General features: G+C 34.5%; 2 protein-coding genes across 2 annotated transcripts; both read right to left on the reverse strand.

The window, feature by feature from the left end:
* Nucleotides 1-501: 501 nt before the first annotated feature.
* On the reverse strand, nucleotides 502-4674 carry LOC106446902 (glutamate receptor 2.8). The gene is made up of 5 exons (XM_013888719.3): nucleotides 4355-4674; nucleotides 2401-3647; nucleotides 1836-2148; nucleotides 1277-1710; nucleotides 502-1188 (listed from the first exon to the last, which is right to left on the reverse strand). The coding sequence occupies exons 1-5, from the start codon at nucleotides 4656-4658 to the stop codon at nucleotides 718-720; spliced, it is 2769 nt and encodes a 922-aa protein (XP_013744173.3). The 5' UTR covers nucleotides 4659-4674; the 3' UTR covers nucleotides 502-717.
* A 5453-nt stretch (nucleotides 4675-10127) lies between these two features.
* LOC106425665 (glutamate receptor 2.7-like) lies at nucleotides 10128-15382 on the reverse strand. The gene is made up of 5 exons (XM_048777833.1): nucleotides 15160-15382; nucleotides 11978-13272; nucleotides 11521-11830; nucleotides 11002-11408; nucleotides 10128-10904 (listed from the first exon to the last, which is right to left on the reverse strand). The coding sequence occupies exons 1-5, from the start codon at nucleotides 15365-15367 to the stop codon at nucleotides 10347-10349; spliced, it is 2778 nt and encodes a 925-aa protein (XP_048633790.1). The 5' UTR covers nucleotides 15368-15382; the 3' UTR covers nucleotides 10128-10346.
* Nucleotides 15383-19551: the final 4169 nt, after the last annotated feature.

Genomic DNA, 19551 nt, shown 5'->3' on the forward strand with positions numbered 1-19551 from the left:
AATGCGACTTTATGTCTTTCTCATCAAAAATTCTCTAAGTAAAGACATTTGACTTTTTCCAAAAGGAGTTTTCGGAGGCTTGAAGTAGCTTTTGCCTATGTTCGTACAAAAAGTTGGCTAGGAAGATGTCAAATATCACCTTTACTTCTTTTCCGACCCAACATGGTATGCTACTAATTCTCCAAAACATGAACATTATTTTTGTCAATGAAATATATTAAAACTTAAAAGTTTAAGTTGTTACAAGTGGAGCTAAGCTCGACGGTAAGACGATAAAACCGGAGTTAATCTCAATGGTCAGATGAACAACAAAGAGTACACTAAAACATATAGAAATGTTGGTGGGAGAGGCTTGCTCAGTAATTATAATAACGTCATAATAACATTATAATAACAAAAAGCATAAAAAGGTTATAAGAATTACATAAAGTTGTATAGCTAAATAATTAACATAAATCGTTCTGGTATCTAAACTAGTCAATTGCTATTGAAAGCGTCAAGTGTACACCGTTGAGTTATATTAATATCTAGTACAATAAATACAACTTACATACGTAAAGTTAATAATAACTTAAGCTGATAATTTACAACGTGGAGTTTGTTTAATCTCTCTCTGTCGTTCAACTCCAAATTCAATATCAGATTCTCCAAGTTTATTATGTTTTGGTTGCGTTCTGAATTAATGTTCTTCACTCATGGAGAAACATGCTCCCTTAGCTAAAACTCCCTGTTTAATGACATGCTTCGTTGCAATGGCCTTATCTGCACGTTCGAAGGACTCGCAGTGCAGGGAGTAATAGGTGAACTCACATTATGAACTGCACTGCTCTTGAAAGTGTGCGACTTTATGTCTTTCGCATCAAAGATTATGAACAAGGACTTTAGCTTTCTCCATATGGAACCTTCGGAGTTACTACATAGTGTGTGCCTATGTTCGTACAAGAAGAGTGCTACGAAGATGAGAAGTGCCAAGAAGGAAGCAACGCCTGATATTAGAAACAGTCCCCAGAAGCTACTGAGAGTGAGGCGGTTAGATGAAAGATCAGCGGTATCCGGACCAGGACAATCACTAGCGAGGCTAAGACGGTTGAACCACTTGTTCTCTATGAGTGACATTTCTTTGCTTTGAATCACTTTCAAGATAGCCCTTGAGACATCTCCTGTCATAGGCGAGTTCTTAGGGAATGCCTACACATAAGCGAGCAATAAAAATAAAATACTTAAGTTTTTGTTGCCAATTTTGTAAATTAATGAAAATAAATATTAAGCAACTTACAAAGCCAAAACCAGCAGTCTTAAAGGAAGGTTTAAAACCAGCCGTCTTGAAGGAAGGTTCAACCATTGCATATTTGGAGCAGTTATGAGAAACGATATCCTTAAGGTAGGGCACTTCGTCAAAAGCTGCTGCAATACCACCTTTTGATGTCCCTTTGGACAATAGATCGTCGCATTCTTCGGCAGAACCAAAAGGCTTGAGCTGTGATTCAGAAAATTTCAGACCTAGCAGAATATCTTTAACGAAACCGCCCTGTTGGTACCCTACAGACTCCCCACTTCTGATGAGATCTTCCACATTTGTGGCTGTTGGATGCAAACTTTGTACCGTCAGAAATGAGGTGAGACTCGCTGTGTAACTCTGAGTGAGCACAAGCACCACAAAGCACCAGACCACCACCACAAACCTTGCTAAATTGCTCACTACCTTCTCACCTATATACACACGCAAAATTTCACCATATCACTACAATACTGTTTCTTGTTAAACAATATTTATATAAATCGTAATAAAGTTAACATATGTTATACATGGATTATTGATAAGTGTAACGACTTACGGTGGGCAAAAACCATGGTGGAGAAGGAGAAGCAGACACTAGTGCCGATCTGGTGGTGAGGAGGCCCACGGAAGTCTGTGTTGACTCTGTGTTCGAACAACCACACAACAAATCCAATGAGCACGAAGAAGCAACCGGTGGTGATCCATAGGTCTAAGCTCCAAGGTTTTAGGAACACCCATGCGTTTTTGTTCTTGTTGCTCGTCACCGGCACAATCATAGACACTCCAGACTCTGTGTACGGTAACGTGAAATCAACATATGATGACCTGTTCGATGTGATGGTTATATCTCCAACAATTGCATCCCACTTCTGCTTCATTAATCAATTATTGGAAATCAGACATCAAAGAAAAATTATTTATAAAGTAAATATATTATGATTATTGGTTAATGGTTTAATTTTAATTTTAAACTATTTTATAATTTATATGTATAATTTATATAAATAATATTATGTTGTTTTAATTAGACATGTGATTTTTGTATATAGTTATATTTAATTTAGTTATAGGTCTATTTGTATATAAGTAAACATTTAGAATATATAAAAAAAAGAACTTACCCCGTCAAAGACTTGGTAGACCAAATCATTGTAGTCATCACCTGGAGGCTCGAAACCGTATTGAGGAATGACTGAATATGGTAACTCTTTAAGAGCAGCTTCAAAGATGTCTATGGCATAACCCCTTACGGTTGTTAGGTTACTGATTGGATTTGTCTTTATCTCCACAAAATTGAGGAATCCTTTGTTTACTGGAATGCCCACTTTAATCTTCTTCCCGCTTGTTGGAATCTCCCAACCTTTTGGAACAACGTTCGAGTTCCCCGGCCATATTACTGGCCCAAACCTCTTGCCTAAAAATGATGTCGTTTTGTTTGATTTTGCATTCACCAGTCCATTACTTGGTGTCCATAATCCGATAATCCTCTCTTCATCTCCAATAACATTGACTATCTCAAAAGTTGATGACTCGAGCTGCCGGTTAATGAGTTTGAACTCTCCTGCTAAACCCTTGAATTCTACATCCGAGAGAGCCTCTAGAAGATGTGGACCGTAGGTCCTCCTATATGTCTTTGTGTTTGTTTTCTCCACCGCCATGGCCAATGCAGTGACCGAATCATACGCCCATAATGCAAAAACATTAGGCTCTGTTCCATCCCCCGCCCGGTTCTCCTTCTCGAGTTTTCTTTTCCATCTCAAACTGAAATCTTCACGCTCTTTAGATTGAGGGACATGGCTCCTCACACCTAGCAAGCCCTGCATAGTCTCTAAGCTACGACCGCTATGTCTCATCATGTGGGTCATTCCATTTGATAGTAACCAGACATACCCTTCCTCCATCATCCCTATTTTTCTAGCTTTCTTCAAAACCCGGAATCCGAGACTTGAGTCCATGTTGATAACGAATACCCTTGTCTGCTCAGTCTTGAGTTTATAAAGTTCCTTTAGAATCTGATCATCGCTAGCCTCTGGAGAGATCACACTTCTATGGACTTCCACGTCTTCTAAAGCCTCTGACAAGGAGGGCATGATTCCTTGACCTAACTCGTTGTCCACATAAATGGCGACGACGCTTCTCCACCCAAATGATTTGACAATGGACGCAATGGCTTCAGCCTGGAATGAGTCGTCGATAGTGGCTCGGACGAAGTAAGGGTTGTTGATAGTTCTAAGTAGAGGGCTCGTTGCTGAGAAAGTGATGGTTGGTACTTGAGATTTGGTGGCCAGTTTAATCATAAACTCGGCTTGCATAGAGCTTCTTGGTCCGATTATGGCCCTCACTTGCTCGTTATTGATTAGGTCATAGGCTGTATACACCACAAGCGAACAAAAAAGAAAGAAAAAGAATGGTTAATCCTTTGTTTGGACCACTGAGAAGATAGAACGACAATATTGAACGTAAGTTTGGAATTATATAGTTGTTCGCTTATAGATTTTAATATTTTTAATAGAATTAGCTGTCATTGGTTCATGCATCTAACATTTTAAAAGTCTAATGTTATTAGTTTTATGATTCTTTTATTCTATTCAACATCTAGAGTTATTCAGATGTTGAAAAACAATATTTTTATAAATCAGTTCTGTAATTTTATTATAATCTAATGTTATTAGGATATTAATTCTTAATAATTTAATTTATAAGTGATAGGAATTTCTTTGACCATACGATAGTCACCACGACTTTCTAGAATAGAAAGACTGGAGATTGTTTATCAAAAGATTTCTCTTAGAGTAGACTAATCTTAAGCAAGATTCTAAGCCTATACCACAAGTAGATTGTTAACAGTAATCTAACAGACACATTGCACATACCACACAAGAACAGACTTGGGATTTTCAGTAGGCATCTATAAGATTGTTTATAGATTCAACGAAAATAGTACCTAATCATGTATGGACGTTACCTAACTTCATAGATAGCATTCATTTAACTAAAACTAAATATACAATACCGAATTATCCCTTACGTAAAAAAATAGTAACGAAGAAGCAAGAGACAGAAAATGTAAAGAACCTGCAACTGATGCCTCAACAATATCTTCCATGGAATCCCGGATGTGAAGAGCAAGTCTTGTGCGGTAATGAGGATGAGTTTGGTAGAAATCGGACAACGACATGTTAATTGATGTGAGGCAGATCTTGGAAAAGTTTGTTTTGAGATCAATAACTACTCCTACTTTTATTTCATCACTTGTTGTGTTTTGTCCTAAACCAGCATCCATCACCACAAATCCCCAAAGGAACGGGACAAAGTAACTAAGAAAGGTGTTGCGAGTTTTTGTAGTATTGTTTGTCATGATCACAAGATTTGAGGACATGGATACTTATGTGATTCTTTAACTTTCCTTTTCTGTGATATATATAGAGGAATGAACTGGTTTGAAAGAGTCTTGAACCCAAAGTTGCTTCTAAAAGAAGAAGTCTTAAAAAATTATTATTAAAAACATTAGTGTTAACTAAAGGACAAATAAAAATGGGTTGGAAAAAGTCAGTGAAATTTCTTTGCAAAGCAAAGCTACAAAATTTCCAAGTCTATGATTACATAAATCATATTTTTGTATGTAGTAATTCCAGTGGCATAGTTTTTTTCTTTTGAAATTTACAGTGGCATAGTTTTGTATGTAGAAAATTAATCTGTTGACCTATGTAATATATAGATGGAATTAAATTGACCCTAATAAAAACATGACTGCCTCCACCACTAATATAAACTATACATAGTATATAGAACACTATCTTGTGATTTATATTTTAGTTTCAAAATTTGAGTTTTTGCATATTTATGTCTTCATCAGGTTATAATTTAGTTTTATCAGGTGACAGTCCGCACCTTATGCCAACTAATATAAATATATATATATATATATATACTAGGTATTTTGCCCGCACATGCGGGCATAGTGTTTTTATAGATATTTATTAGTTTATTACTATTAAATCAAAAACCAACATAATATATTGTTAGTTATGTTTAGAAAAAAATACATTAAAATTTATATTTTATAACAAAATAATATTATTTTCAGATAAAAACAATATATTTAAGAATTATCTTATGTTTTATAGAAATTCGTTTTTAATTATTTATATTTTAGATAATTCTGATTATTATTGATTTTAATCATTTATTTAATCAGATAGATTGAAAATTCGTTTTTATTTTCGACTAATTTATATAATTGATTCATTAAGGGTATAAACGATATTAACCGCTCTAATTTTTAACGTGAGAGCTCAATTCCAAAAGAGAATGTTATTTTCAGATAAAAACACAATATATTTAAGAATTATCTTATGTTTTATAGAAATTTGTTTTAAATATTTATATTTTAGATAATTATGATTATTATTAATTTTAATCATTTATTTAATCAGATAGATTTAAAATTTGTTTTTATTTTTGACTAATTTATATAATTGATTCATTAAGGGTATAAACGATATTAATCGCTCTAACTTTTAATGTGAGAACTCGATTCCAAAAATTTACTTCGCAAATAATAGTATAGATCAACAAATTTTGATTTTAATACTAGTTTTGTAATTTAATTTTAATTATTAGATTAAATCAAATATTAAAATTGATCTATTTTCTCGCTACATGTTTCATTGGTTTTTCTGTAACCATAACTCAATTGCTTATTGTGTGGGCTTTCCAAAAAAAAGGTTTATTTATGTTTCAAAATATTCATTCAAATATGGTGTTTTAGTGTCTATTTTAATTTTCATCTCTAACCACAATACAAAATTTTACATTAAAAACAATATTATATTTAAAAAAATTGATATTTTAATTATATGTAATGAGTAATTATATTTTATTATTTTTAGATTTTATGTTTTTTTTATAACACTATAGTTTTATTATTTCAGTGTTTACTTAGATTTATATAACTTTTTGTTTTAACTAATATATTTCCTTTGTTATAACTATTTTTTATTATAACTAATTTATATATGTTTACTTATAAGTTTAAACTAATTAGAAATAATATTTTAACTCCTTTATTAAATATAACACAGTAAATATTTTTTTTAGTATTTGTTGGAGAGTAAGTGTAACATTATTCACAAAATACCAAATTTGGTGGTATTGTATAATTTTTGGAATCCCTGTTTTGGAATCTCATTGAAGTTAACCTTAGATTTTAGTTCTTTGGAATATAGTGTATTAGTGGGGATTATATATTTTGAAGAAGTCTTCTTGTTTGACTGTCCTCTTTCGGAGAAGTCTTCTTGTTTGACTGTCTTCTTTCGGAGACAACGGTGGTTGAACTCGTGATATCACCTCTATCTTTAAGCTTTTATTTGAGTACTTGTTGTTTAAGCTTTCTCATTTGCTTGTCCAGTGTATTGGTCTATGTTTTGGTTTGTTTGGCTCTTTGTAGCCTTATTGTATCCTCCATTGATGGAGTTGAACTCTTTTAAGTTTCAATGAAAGTTGTTTGATCAAAAAAAAAAAAGTGGGATTATATATTTATTTAGATTATTTTGTTAATTTACAAATATATATAATGGAATGCTAATTTTTAATGTGTTTTTATATAGTCACATGTTTATATTCTTTAATATTTCATATTCTTTTTCTCGAGTAGTTAGTTATCTGGCTTTTATTTTAAGATATGATATATAAAATATTTTTGTGATATTATTATGAGATTCAATCATTTTGTAATACTAGCAGACTGGAGCCACAAAAAGTAGAAGATGATTACTAGATTTTTTTTTTTGTAAAAATGATTACTAGAATTGATAAAAGAGTGAAATGGAATTGTGTAAAAGAAAAGAAATTTGGACAATTTTAATATGGACTGGGCTACATGCTTTATTTTGAGCATATATATATATATACTATTTTGCGTACAAAAAAAAATATATATATATATATACTATTTTAATATTTTTGTGATAAAATAATTTATTACCAATTTCAATGCACTAGAACGAAGTTTCGTTTTGCAACGTGTGTTTGGGTATGTTTTATAAATTAAATCAAACACAATGCGGTGGCCGTTGGAGGACCACCACATCTTGTTCGTCAATGAGAAAATAAAGACGTTCGGTAATCCAAAACTAATATTAATAATGTCAACATTTTTTTTTCAAACACTGAAAAGGACATCAATACCAAAAGATCACCGCACATGTACGTTACGTAGGTCAAGGCTTTCGCTATTGTATAGACTTGACCAAGTCACTTAGGTCTTTGTAGTATACAAATGCATTTGGTCCGGTTTTTAATTCATCAAGGATAAGTGAAGGACGTCGAGTGGTTTACATTGGGGACAGAGGCTGAAGGAGAAGACTCCAATTCTAAGAGATAATTTGGTTACAAACTTATGCGCACATAACTGCCTTTATTAATTTTCTCTGTTCTCTCAAGCTTTTGATCTTACCACTGGACTACATTAAATTTGTTAAAAGAAAGCTATTTAAACCACCCACGTCCTTGTTGAGGCTTGAACAATAGTCTCTTGAAGCTTTAGGTACCACTGAAACACTTTATATGTTCTGAAGATAACTAATTTTTAACATGGTCTGGGTCTCGTATTATAGAGATGTAGGAGACTTCAGACTCAACACTTCCTAGTCCTTCCCAAAAAATAAATAAACAAGTTTGTGATCTTATTTTTAAAACATGATATTTCAAATTAAACTTTCGAAAAAAAAATTCTTTTGCACTTGGCACTATAGAATAGTCTAAACTTTTCATAGATCCGGGATGCTCCAGATTATTCAAAAAAAAAAAATTGATTGCAAATATAAAACTCTTATTGACGTAAGTTTGTAAATAAACATACGAATATGAATACAAGATTTTATCTATGATAAGTTTAAACTCAACATATAGGTTGGATTGGATAAAAGCAATACTATTACGTACAATCGAAAACAGAGTGGCAAACCTGTCATGCACTTTTGCAACCTCTCTCTATTTCACATTGAATAGAAAATCTCTCATCTTCAACTTGTGCCGGTTGCAGGTTCAAAAGCTCTCTGCTCGCGTTGCAAGACACTCTTATTGACACAAACTCCCTAATTGGTGACGGACTGGGGACTTCGTGGCAATGGTGTATACCCTGTACTGTAATAATAATGTTTAAAAACTCCCAAAAAGTAATACTCCAAGTTCATGCACCCAAGTCCCGATGGTTTCAATAACCTCGAGCTCATGTTCATACAATTAATTTTCACCGGTATTACAAAAGAAGGCATAGACCTATAAAATAAACAGTTAGGAACCGTCCATATACAGCCCAATAATCATTATCATTCATTTCTACATATCCAATATTATAAACTTGTTAGTTCGTTTTATCATCTCCTGTACTTAACTATTTTCTTACTACTTAGTCTTTCATTTACATTTTCAGCCTGAAGGTCACCTACAGCCCAAAGATTCATCACGGCCGAAGCCAACCTGCGATAAAAAGGTCTGTCATGGCCAAAGCAAGCATGTGATCGAAAGGTCCATCAAGACATATCGGTCCATCACTGCTTGTTGGTCCATAGCTAACCTTTGACTCGAAAGTTCGTCATATCCCGTAGCCAACATACAACCCAAAAGTCCATTGCAGACCATAGCCAACATATGACCCAAAGGTCCATCACTGCCAAAGTCAACCAGCAATCCGAAAATTCATTATGACCAAAGCCAACATACGGCTTAAAAACATTAACTAAACATTTCATTAAATAACTCATGTATACTATGATAATGTTTTCTTTCATGTCTCATATACTTAGGAGTTAGGATTAAACAACTATTTTCACATAAACATCATAATGTAATTTAGCTATCAATCCGCCAAACGTATCATACATTTTCTAATAATACAAAGAACATCATTCGGTTCTTGAAGGATATCCTTCGAAGAACAAAGAACAAAATTTTCATAAACATTTCACTTAAGTGCTTAATCTCAGTCCTAATGAGTCAAATTTCATTCTTCTTTCGAGAACGTTAGAATGGAATAAAATTAAAATTACAATAACGTCGAGGTATTAAAAAGACTGAACAAGAAAATGCAAAGTTTAGAGACGAAAGACTGGCGAGATCTCGATTCTTTTAGGAACGATGAGTTCATAACCGATTTTAAAAGTCTCCAACTTCATTCTTCTTTCAAGTTGTCCTTCAGTGTTCTTTGTTGTTCAACCGCAGATTTTGCTACATCTTCTAGCAAAATAAGGTTTATACATAGGAAACGTGAGGCAGTTATGTCCGCTAGTAATTAAGTACAAGAAGAAATTCCAGATACTTGCGAAAATAAAATATCTTGAAAAATTCAACAAAGAAGAATAGAAACCTCTTGGTAAACCACAAAGTTTCTAATGTTTGTAATAAAATTTAAGTTATCGAGAGAAGAAAAATTGTCTTGTGTCCTCTGGCTGCACATTTCTTTACTTTTTTTTTTGTTTTAACCAAGGCATTAATGCCTCTTGGCCTCTGTCAGAGCTTCGAGACTCAGCACTCTTCCCCTGCTTTCCATTCTACCATACCATTTCATCCTCTTAGTCTTCCCTAACTCTTTATGTATCTGAAAGTATGGTCAAACATGGGTATATCTCGACTTACAAACTTATCAAACACCTTGCAAAAACATGATAAGTTGTCAAAATTGTTTTATGTACATTAGCAGATATACTGATGGTATTCTCCGTTCACTCTACTTTGAATGAAATCTTTAGTGTTAAAAAGGCAAGGAAGAATACCATCATTAAATCTGCTAATTTCCGCAGAGGAAAATATTTTTGTGTTTCTCAATATACGCTTATTTGCATATAGATAACGGAAGAATTACCTAATATACATTGAAGTAGTATGTTTCTTGCAGTAATATATTGGCTTTTGAACTGATTTTTGGTACTGTGCATTTGTCTCTTCTTGGTTCCGTATCTAAGTCAAGCTTTTTATATATACATTGAAATAAGTATGCTTCTAAATGCATCAGTTGGATGTCAGTTCAAACTTTCTTCCTGAATCTTGCTTCAACAAACTTTCTTTCTCATTCTACTTCCCGTAAAGTATTAGCTTCCTCATCTTCATCTTGTTCTAGTTGTGGAGTGGAAAATTCTTCACTCGGAACGAGAGACACTCTTCTTAGCTCAAACTCCATGTTCTCTGACGGGTTTTGTGGCCATGGTATGTTCTGCATTGTGGAAGATCTTGGGGTGCATTGAGTACTAGGTGAACTCACATTATGAACCGCACTATCCTTGAACATGTGGGATTTTATGTCTTTTTCGTCAAAGCTTCTAACCAAAATCGTTAGCTTTCTCCAGAAAGAAATTTCGGAGTCCTCATACAGCGTGTGCCTATGTTCATAAAAGAAAAAAGCCACAAAGACGAGAAGAGCCAAGAGCGAAGTAACACCTACTATTAGAAATAGACCCCAAAAGCTACTGACGCTAAGCCGGTTGTGTGAAGGAATGAAGGTTGGATCAGAACAATTACTCTTTTTGGAGAACCATTTATTCTCGATTTGTTGCATTTCATCGTTTTCAATCACTTCCAAGATAGCCCTAGAGACATCATCCGTCAATGGTGAATTCTTGGGGAATACCTACACCGAGCATGAAATTAAATTATGCGAGCAATGAAAATACCTAAAGTGAAACTTATTGTGTAATTTTGCAAAAGGTAAAGTGAAAGGAACTTACAAAGCCAAAACCAGAACTCTTAAAAGAAGGTTCAACAATTGCATATTTGTTGCAATACTGAGAAATGATAAGTTTAAGGTAAGCCACCTCATCGAAAGCTGCTGCAATACCTCCTTTCGATGTCCCATTAATCAAAAGATTGTGGCATTCTTCAGCAGAATTATAAGGCTTGAGTTGATAACCTTGAAATCCTTTCTTTATCAAAAATTCAAGCACGAAAGAACCGTTTTGGTATCCTACAATCTCCTTGTTTTCTATAAGTTCATTCACAGTGGTGACTTCTGGTTTAAGCCGTTGTACTGTAAGGAAAGATGTGAGATTCGCTGTGTAACTCTGAGTCAGCACAAGCACCACAAAGCACCAGACGATCACCACAAACCTTGCTAAATTGCTCACTACCTTCTCACCTATATACACACAGCACACGCTTTAATATGTATCACGCAAACCTTGCTAAATTGCATGCAAGTCTATAAACTTTTAACGTTTATCATCAGTGAATGCTTTTAGTAAACTTACGGTGGGCAAAATTAATAGTGGAGAAGGAGAACCAGAAACTAGTGCCGATCTGGTGGTGAGGCGGTCCACGAAAGTCGGTGTTGACTCTGTGTTCTAAAATCCACACAATAAACCCAATGAATATGAAGAAGCAAGCGGTAGTGACCCATAGTCCTAAGCTCCATGGTAGGAGGAAAAACCATGTATTGTTCTCATTGTCCTTCATTGGTACCAACATAAATACACCAGACTCTGTGTATGGTAACGTGAAATCAACAGACACAAACCTATTTGCTCTGATGGTTATATCTCCCACAGCTGCGTCGAACATCTGTCTCATTTATTAATGATTTTTTTAGAAAACACACATCCAAAGATAGAGCTATGTAATCTTATTATAGAGATCATTTTTTTTTATATGGAAGTGGATGAACAAACAACATTTATATTTTGGATTTGTAAGAAAAAGAGAACTAACCCCATTATGGACTTGCTCTACCAGAGTGTCGTAGCTATGATTTGGCGTATCGAAAGTGACGTAGCGGTGGATGACTGAGTAAGGCAACCTTTTAAGAGCAGCTTCAAAGACTTCTATGGAGTAACCTGTTGGTATTGTTGCCTTCCTCGGATCAGCTTGCTTTACATCCACAAAGCCTAAAAATCCTCTCTTCAGTGGAACACCTACTTTAAATCTTTTCTTGCCGTCCGTTGGAATCTCCCATCCTCTCGGAATGACTGTCGACTTCCCGGGCCATATCACAGGACCCAACCTCTCACTTGTTGGATTTTCATTCACAAGTCCATTGCTTTGTGTCCAGGATCCGATAATCCTCTCTTCTTTTCCAATAAAATTGATGATATCAAAAGTTGATGGCTCGAGCTCCATGTTAACGAGTTTAAATTTTCCTGCTAAACCGTTGAAGTCTACATCCGACAGAGACTTTAGAAGACTTGGACCGTAGCGAGAGACCCCTAGTGTCCCCAAATCCGTCGTGTTATTTAAGAATGCGCTAATAAGGTTATCATACCGTAAGTTCTTTGTGTTCGTTTTCTCCACGGCCGTGGCCAATGCAGTTATCGAATCATACGCCCGTAACGCAAAAACATTTGGTTTTGCATTAGCCTGCCCAAATATTTTCTCCCATCTCAAGCTGAAGTTTCCAAGCTCTTTTGAGTTGGGGATACGACTTCTCAAACCCAACACCCCTTGCATATTCTCCAGGTTGCTACCGTGCTCGGTAGATCCAATCCAATTCGTCATTCCATCTGTAAATATCCATACATACCCTTCCCCCATCATCCCAATATCTCTAGCTTTCTGAATAACCCGAAACCCAAGATTTGGTGGCATGTGGGCAACAAACACCCTTGTCTGCATTGTCATGAGCTTGTAAAGCTGGTTTGTAATCTGGTCATTGCTAGCCTCCAGTGAGATCACACTTCTAGTTGATACAAAAACATGCACATCGCGTAAAGCGTCAGACAGATTTGGCATCATTCCTTCTCCAAATTCGTTGTCCACATAGATTATGACAACACGTCTCCATTCGAAGGATTTGACAATGGCCGCAATGGCTCTGACCTGGAATGAGTCGTTAAGAGTGGCTCGGACGAAGTAAGGGCTCCTGATGGGCGTCAAAAGAGGGCTTGTTCCAGAGAATGTGATGATCGGTACTTGAGATTTGTTGGCCAGTCTAATCATAAACTCGGCTTGCAAAGAGCTTCGTGGTCCGATTATGGCGCTCACTTTCTCGTTGTTGATTAGGTCCAAGGCTGCGTGCATCACAAGAAACACACAAATTTTAAAATACTTTTAAATCATTACCGAGACAACATTAAATGTGTACTATTTCCCATGTAACCAATATTGTTTTAGGAATCCCACCGGAAGAATACTATATGAGACATAGGTCAATAGCTTTGAATTGGAAACTCATGAAATCTAATACTCCATCTGTTTCGAAAAAAAATCAAAATTATTTCAACAATACGTTATTTACATTTTAAATATATTAATTAATGGTAAATTATAAACTTCAAAAACCATAATTGTGGTTATTGAAATTCTATTGGTTAAAGTTATGATGAATAGTTAATTACAAAAAAGTTATGTATTGGTAATCAAAATTTCATATGATTTCTTAATGTGTAAAAATTCAAAAACATATATCTTTTCGAAACAAATGGAGTATTATGTTTGTTAAATTTATTTCTAATAAAAAGTGGTCAAATCTATATTATTATTTAAAAAATGATTTTTCTTACTTGTCATCTTCTCCATGATTATAGGAATAATCGATAATCCTAATAATTTTAATAAATAATTTTTATAGTATTTATAAAATTTAATAATAATAAGTTTTGAATTATTTGTATTATGATTATGTAAATTTAATTTAAAAATATGAATTTGACATAAAAAAAACTCTAAAACTTCTTATTTAGAGCCAGACCAATCAAAATTAGACTAACATCACCACTTGTAATTTTGAAAGAAACTTCGTGAAACTTTGCGAAGTCAATCTGTGTATTCAATGAAGTGAAAATTTATATTTTCAAAATGAAGAATCATGCATAAACAATAGGAAAAAGAAAATCTACACAATAAGCAAGCAAAACAAGGAACCATAAAATATCCGTAAAAAATTGGTTCTCATTTGGTTCCGGTTTGGTTATTTCGGGTAGTTCAGATCATTCGGGTAAAATATCGGGTATTTAGAGTAAAATATCAAATAATTAGGATGATTCGGATACAAATATCTAATATTTTGGATTACTTTGGATATTTCGGGTAAAACTATCCACATATTTTTGGATACTTTCGAGTAGTTCGGATACTTTATAATAATTTAGTTTTCTTTAAATAGTTTTGGATACTTTTAATAGATTCTAAATTATAAATATATATATATTTAATTATGTTATATGTATATATAATTAATATTTTTATATATTCAAGTACGTAGTCGTTCGGTTCTTGCTTCGGTTTCGGTTCATCTCAATTATTTTGGATATAGAAATATAGGAACCATTTGAGTATTTGAAGGTTTCGGTTCAGTTCATATTTCAGATATTTCGGTTCTTCAGTTCTGTTTTTTTTTGCCTGGGCCTAGTTTTATGAGATTCTCAGTTGACTTTTCTGAGAATGTAAGAGCAACATTATCGGTGGTGGAGGGAGCGTTCTTACGCGTAGATCCCACCACATTTTCTCAATTACCGTGCCAAAATGTTCCAAAATAAGGAACGTTTGCACTGCATCCTTTGCACTGTTTACGGACTCCACAACACGTGACGGCCCGCGATTGGTTCATTTTTAATTTTTTTTTAAAAAAAAAAAACTAGAAAACAAAAAAAGAAAAGATTTTAAGAATCCCAGAAACGTTTTGGGCGATAATCATGCTCTAACTGAGCCTCAGAGTTAAAAAAAAAAAAAAACATTTTGACTATGAAAATTATTAGTGGTAGAGATTTACTCGACCATACCGATAGACACCACGACTTTGTGGAAAAAAAAGAGAGGCTAGTACCCAATCATGTCTGGATGTTACCCTAACTTCCTACATAGTATTCATTCAACTAAAACCAAAAATAATAATACGGAATTACCTCTTACGTGAAAATAGTAAAGGAGAAGCAAGAGAAGTAAAAAATGTAAAGAACCTGCTACTGTTGCCTCGACAATATCTTCCATGAAATCTCTGACGTGAAGCGCAAGTCTTGTGCGGTAATTAGGATGAGCTTGGTAGAATTCGGACAATGACATGTTAATTGAAGTGAGGCAGATCTTGGAAAAGTTTGTTTTAAGATCAAGAACTACTCCTACTTTTATTTCATGACGTGTTGGGTTTTGTCCTAAACCACCATCCATCACCACAAATTCTCAAAGGAACGGAACAAAGTAACTAAGAAAACTGTTATGAGTTTTTGTAGTGTTATTTGTCATCAACTAATATATGTAATATTATCAACATTTTTTTTTTCCAAACACTGAAAAAGACATCAATCCCAAAAGATCACCGCAGATTTGATTTTGTCTGGACATGTCGATCTACATATACGTTACGTAGGTCAAGGCTGTCGCAATTGTATAGACTTGACTCAAGTCACTTAGGTCTTTGTAGTATACAAAAGACATCAATCCAAAAAGATCACCGCACATTTGATTTATCTGGACATGTCGATCTACATATACGTTACGTACGTCAAGGCTTTCACAATTGTATAGACTTGACTCAAGTCACTTAGGTCTTTGTAGTATACAAATGCATTTGGTCCGGTTTTTAATTCATCAAGATAAGTGAAGGACGTCGAGTGGTTTACATTGGGGTCAGAGGCTGGAGGAAAAGACTCCGATTCTAAGAGATAATTTGGTTACAAACTGATGTGCATATAACCTGTCTTAATTAATTTTCTTGGTTCTCTCAATCTTTTGATCTTACCACTGGACCACGTTAAATTGGTTAAAAGAAAACTATTCAAACCACCCATGTCCTCGTTTACTAGTAAAAATCTACCGCATAGCCACTGTATTCCCACTGCAAAACCGTGACTATATAAAAAATGCCACGGTTTTGTTACGGACTAGCCACAATTTTAAATTAGCCATGGTAAAACCAAGTAGTAACGGCATCAGCCACTAAGATTTTCGTGGCTAGGTAAGAAACCACGGTATTGCCACTAATATTTATGTGTCTATGTACATAGCCACGGTATAGCCACTGTTTCAACGTGGCTTTTATAAAATAGCCACAATGTTGCCATGAACTTTCCATGGCTATTTGAAACCTTAATCCCTAAACATATTTTTAAATTCTAAATCCTAAATATAAACACTAAGACTCCAATATTTTTATAATAAAACTTCAGTATTAAATTAAACCTCAAATTTTAATCATTTTAATTTTTTTTATCTCAAATCATTAAGCATTTCTTTTATCTCAAATCTTTAAGCTCCATTTAAAATCCTAGCTAATCTTAACCTTAAACTATACATTCTTTAATCCTATGTTTCATCTTGTGCCGGTTGCACGTTTAAAAGCTATCTGCTCGCGTTGCAAGAACTCTTATTGACAAAAACTCCCTAATTGGTGACGGACTTCAGGGCGATGGTGGTACCATGCACTGTAAAAATAATGTTTGAAAACTCCCAAAAAGTAATACTCCAAATTCATGCACCCAAGTCCCGGTGGTTTCAATAACCTCGAGCCAATAGCGGCCATGGGCAGAAGCAGTGGAAGCATTTGCATAATTTATATTAATAATATTATCTTATTTTAATTAGATATGTGATTTTAGATATGTTATATCTAGTCGGTTTTATTGTTTTTACAGTCGATTTAGTTATTATTTGGGTATATTAGATTGCATCTATTTATATGAATTTAACTATAATATTTTTTATTCTAAATAATTAAAAGTTTGATTACAAAAGTTTGATAATATTTTTTATAACATTCACTCCAAAAGTTTCCTGAACGAGAAACACTATCTCGAGGGGAGGGTTTGATTACAAACCCATGTGCATAAAACCTGCCTTATTAATTTCATCTGTTGTGCTTCTTTTTTTCTCAAAGTTGTGATCTTGAACAGCTACAACGTGTGATGTAGTGAATGTCAGATTAAGCTTAAATTAGCTTGAGAACCAAGCTTCTTAATCCTAGCGAGTTATGGTTGTCTAAAAAGATTAGGAAATATCTAATTGTGTTATATACCTAATGAGTTTAGAAATTTTAGATTTATATATAAGGAGATGATGTGATGTAGCACAACTTATGAGTTGTGATCGTTTGAGAGCTTGAAGTTTTTGAGAGAGTTTTTCTTAAGAGATTAATAAGAAGAGTTTCTTATTTGAGTTTGAGTTCATAATATTGTATTCGTGAGACCTTAATATTGAGACTTGATTTCTATATTTGGTATCAGAGCCACAAAAACGAAACCATGAGTGATATTGTGCCTGCAACCGGAAAAATAAAAGAAGGAGGAGAACCCTCATCGATACAATGTCCCATGCTTAGCTCAATCAATTACACTGTCTGATCTACGATAATGAAGATCACTTTTAAAGTTTGGGAGGCTATTGAAGCTGTGACAACAAACACGGAGAAGAACGACATGGCGTTAGCCTTGTTGTTTCAATCGATACCCGAGAGTCTCATCTTGCAGGTCGGAGAGCTTGACAAAACCAAGCAACATTGGGAGGCCATAAGGACAAGACATGTAGGTGCAGAACGTGTGAAGCAAGCCACACTTCAAACTTTGATGACTAAGTTTGGTCGTCTAAAGATGAAAGAGTCTAAGAGTATCGATGAGTTCGGTGGTAAACAGCCCGAGTTAGCATCAAAATTAGCTGCTCTAGGAGTCGCCATTGAAGAAACAAAACTTGTAAAGAAATTTCTTATGAGTTTGCCTTGAGACAAATACATACACATCGTTGTATGTCTCGAGCAAGTGCTTAATCTTAACACTACAAGTTTTGAAGATATTCTAGGACGGCTGAAAGCATATGAAGAAGAAGAGACTGAAGAAGATCAAAGAAAGCAAATGTATGCAAATACTGAGAGACAAGTAAATCAATCATATCAAACCGCTCCCAACAAGATCAAGGAAGCCGTTTACCATCAGAAAGTGCGCCAAATAACCTTCAGTGTATCACAAGGCAATAAATGGAGAGCTCCTCATAGTTGCTTTGTATGTAGATGACTTGTTTGTCACCAGTACTAACAAGAAGATCATTGACGATTTTTAAGCAACACATGTCGAGCAAGTTCAACATGAGTGACCTTCAGAAACTAACATACCATCTTGGTATACAAGTATGTCAATATGAAGGAGGAATTCGTCTGAACCAGAAGCGCTATGCGTCTAAGATTTTGAATCGCCGTGATGAGCAATTGTAATCCAGTTCATTCACTGATGGAAATTGGATTTAAGATGTCAAAGGCAAGAGAACGAGGAAGAGATTGATGCGACGATGTATAGAAAGAATGATGGGTGCTTGCGATACTTGCTACATACGAGACCCAACCTATCCTTTAGTATTGGAACTGAGTCGTTATATGCAGAGTCTAAGAAAGTCACTTGGAGTTGCCATGTAACAAGTGCTATGATATCTACAAGGGAGCATTGCGTATGGGTTAATATTCGAGCACTGGATGGCAAAGATACCTACGCTTGTAGGTTATAGCGATAGCAGCTATAATGTTGATCTGGATGATGAGAAGAGTACGACTGGACACATATTTTATCTTGGAGAAAGTCTCATTACTTAGTGCTCTCAAAAACATGATATAGTTGCTTTCTCGTCATGTGAAGATGAATTCATGGCTGGTACGGAAGCTGCAAGACAAGCAATATGGCTCCAAGATCTTTTGAGTGAAGTAATCGGCCAGGCGTGTGAAAAGGTGGTGATACGTATTGATAACCAATATACAATCGTTGTGACAAAAAATTCGGTGTTTCATGGGAGGAATAAGCATATACACAAGAAGTATCACTTCCTTTGAGAATGTGTGAAAAACGGGGAAGTAGATGTTGAATATGTGCAGGGAGATAAACAAAAGGCAGACATATTAACTAAAGCTCTAGGACGAAATGAGAGACTACATTGGCATGAAGGACGTGGAGCTGTGAAACTTTAAGCTTAAAAGGAAAATGTTGGATTAAACTTAAAGTTAGCTTGAGAACCAAACTTTCTGATCCTACCGAGTTATGGTTATCAAAAAGGATTATGAAATATATAAATGTATTATACCTGATGAGTTTAGGAGTTTTAGATTCATGTATAAGGATATGATGTGATGTAGCATAACTTATGAGTCGTGAGAATTTGAGAGCTTAAGATTTTTGAGATAGTTTTCCTTAAGAGATTAATAAGAAGAGTTTCTTATTTGAGTTTGAGTTCATAATCTTGTGTTCGTGAGACCTTAATATCGAGTGACTTGATTATATTTGGTATCAAAACCACAAAAATGAAATCATGAGTGATATTAGTTCTCCACTCTGGTTGAAAGCCACTTTTATTAGTTCAAACTCCCTATTTGGTGACAATGGTGT

The sequence above is a fragment of the Brassica napus genome, chromosome A4, assembly GCF_020379485.1.
Source record: "Brassica napus cultivar Da-Ae chromosome A4, Da-Ae, whole genome shotgun sequence".
NCBI classification, from domain to species: domain Eukaryota; kingdom Viridiplantae; phylum Streptophyta; class Magnoliopsida; order Brassicales; family Brassicaceae; genus Brassica; species Brassica napus.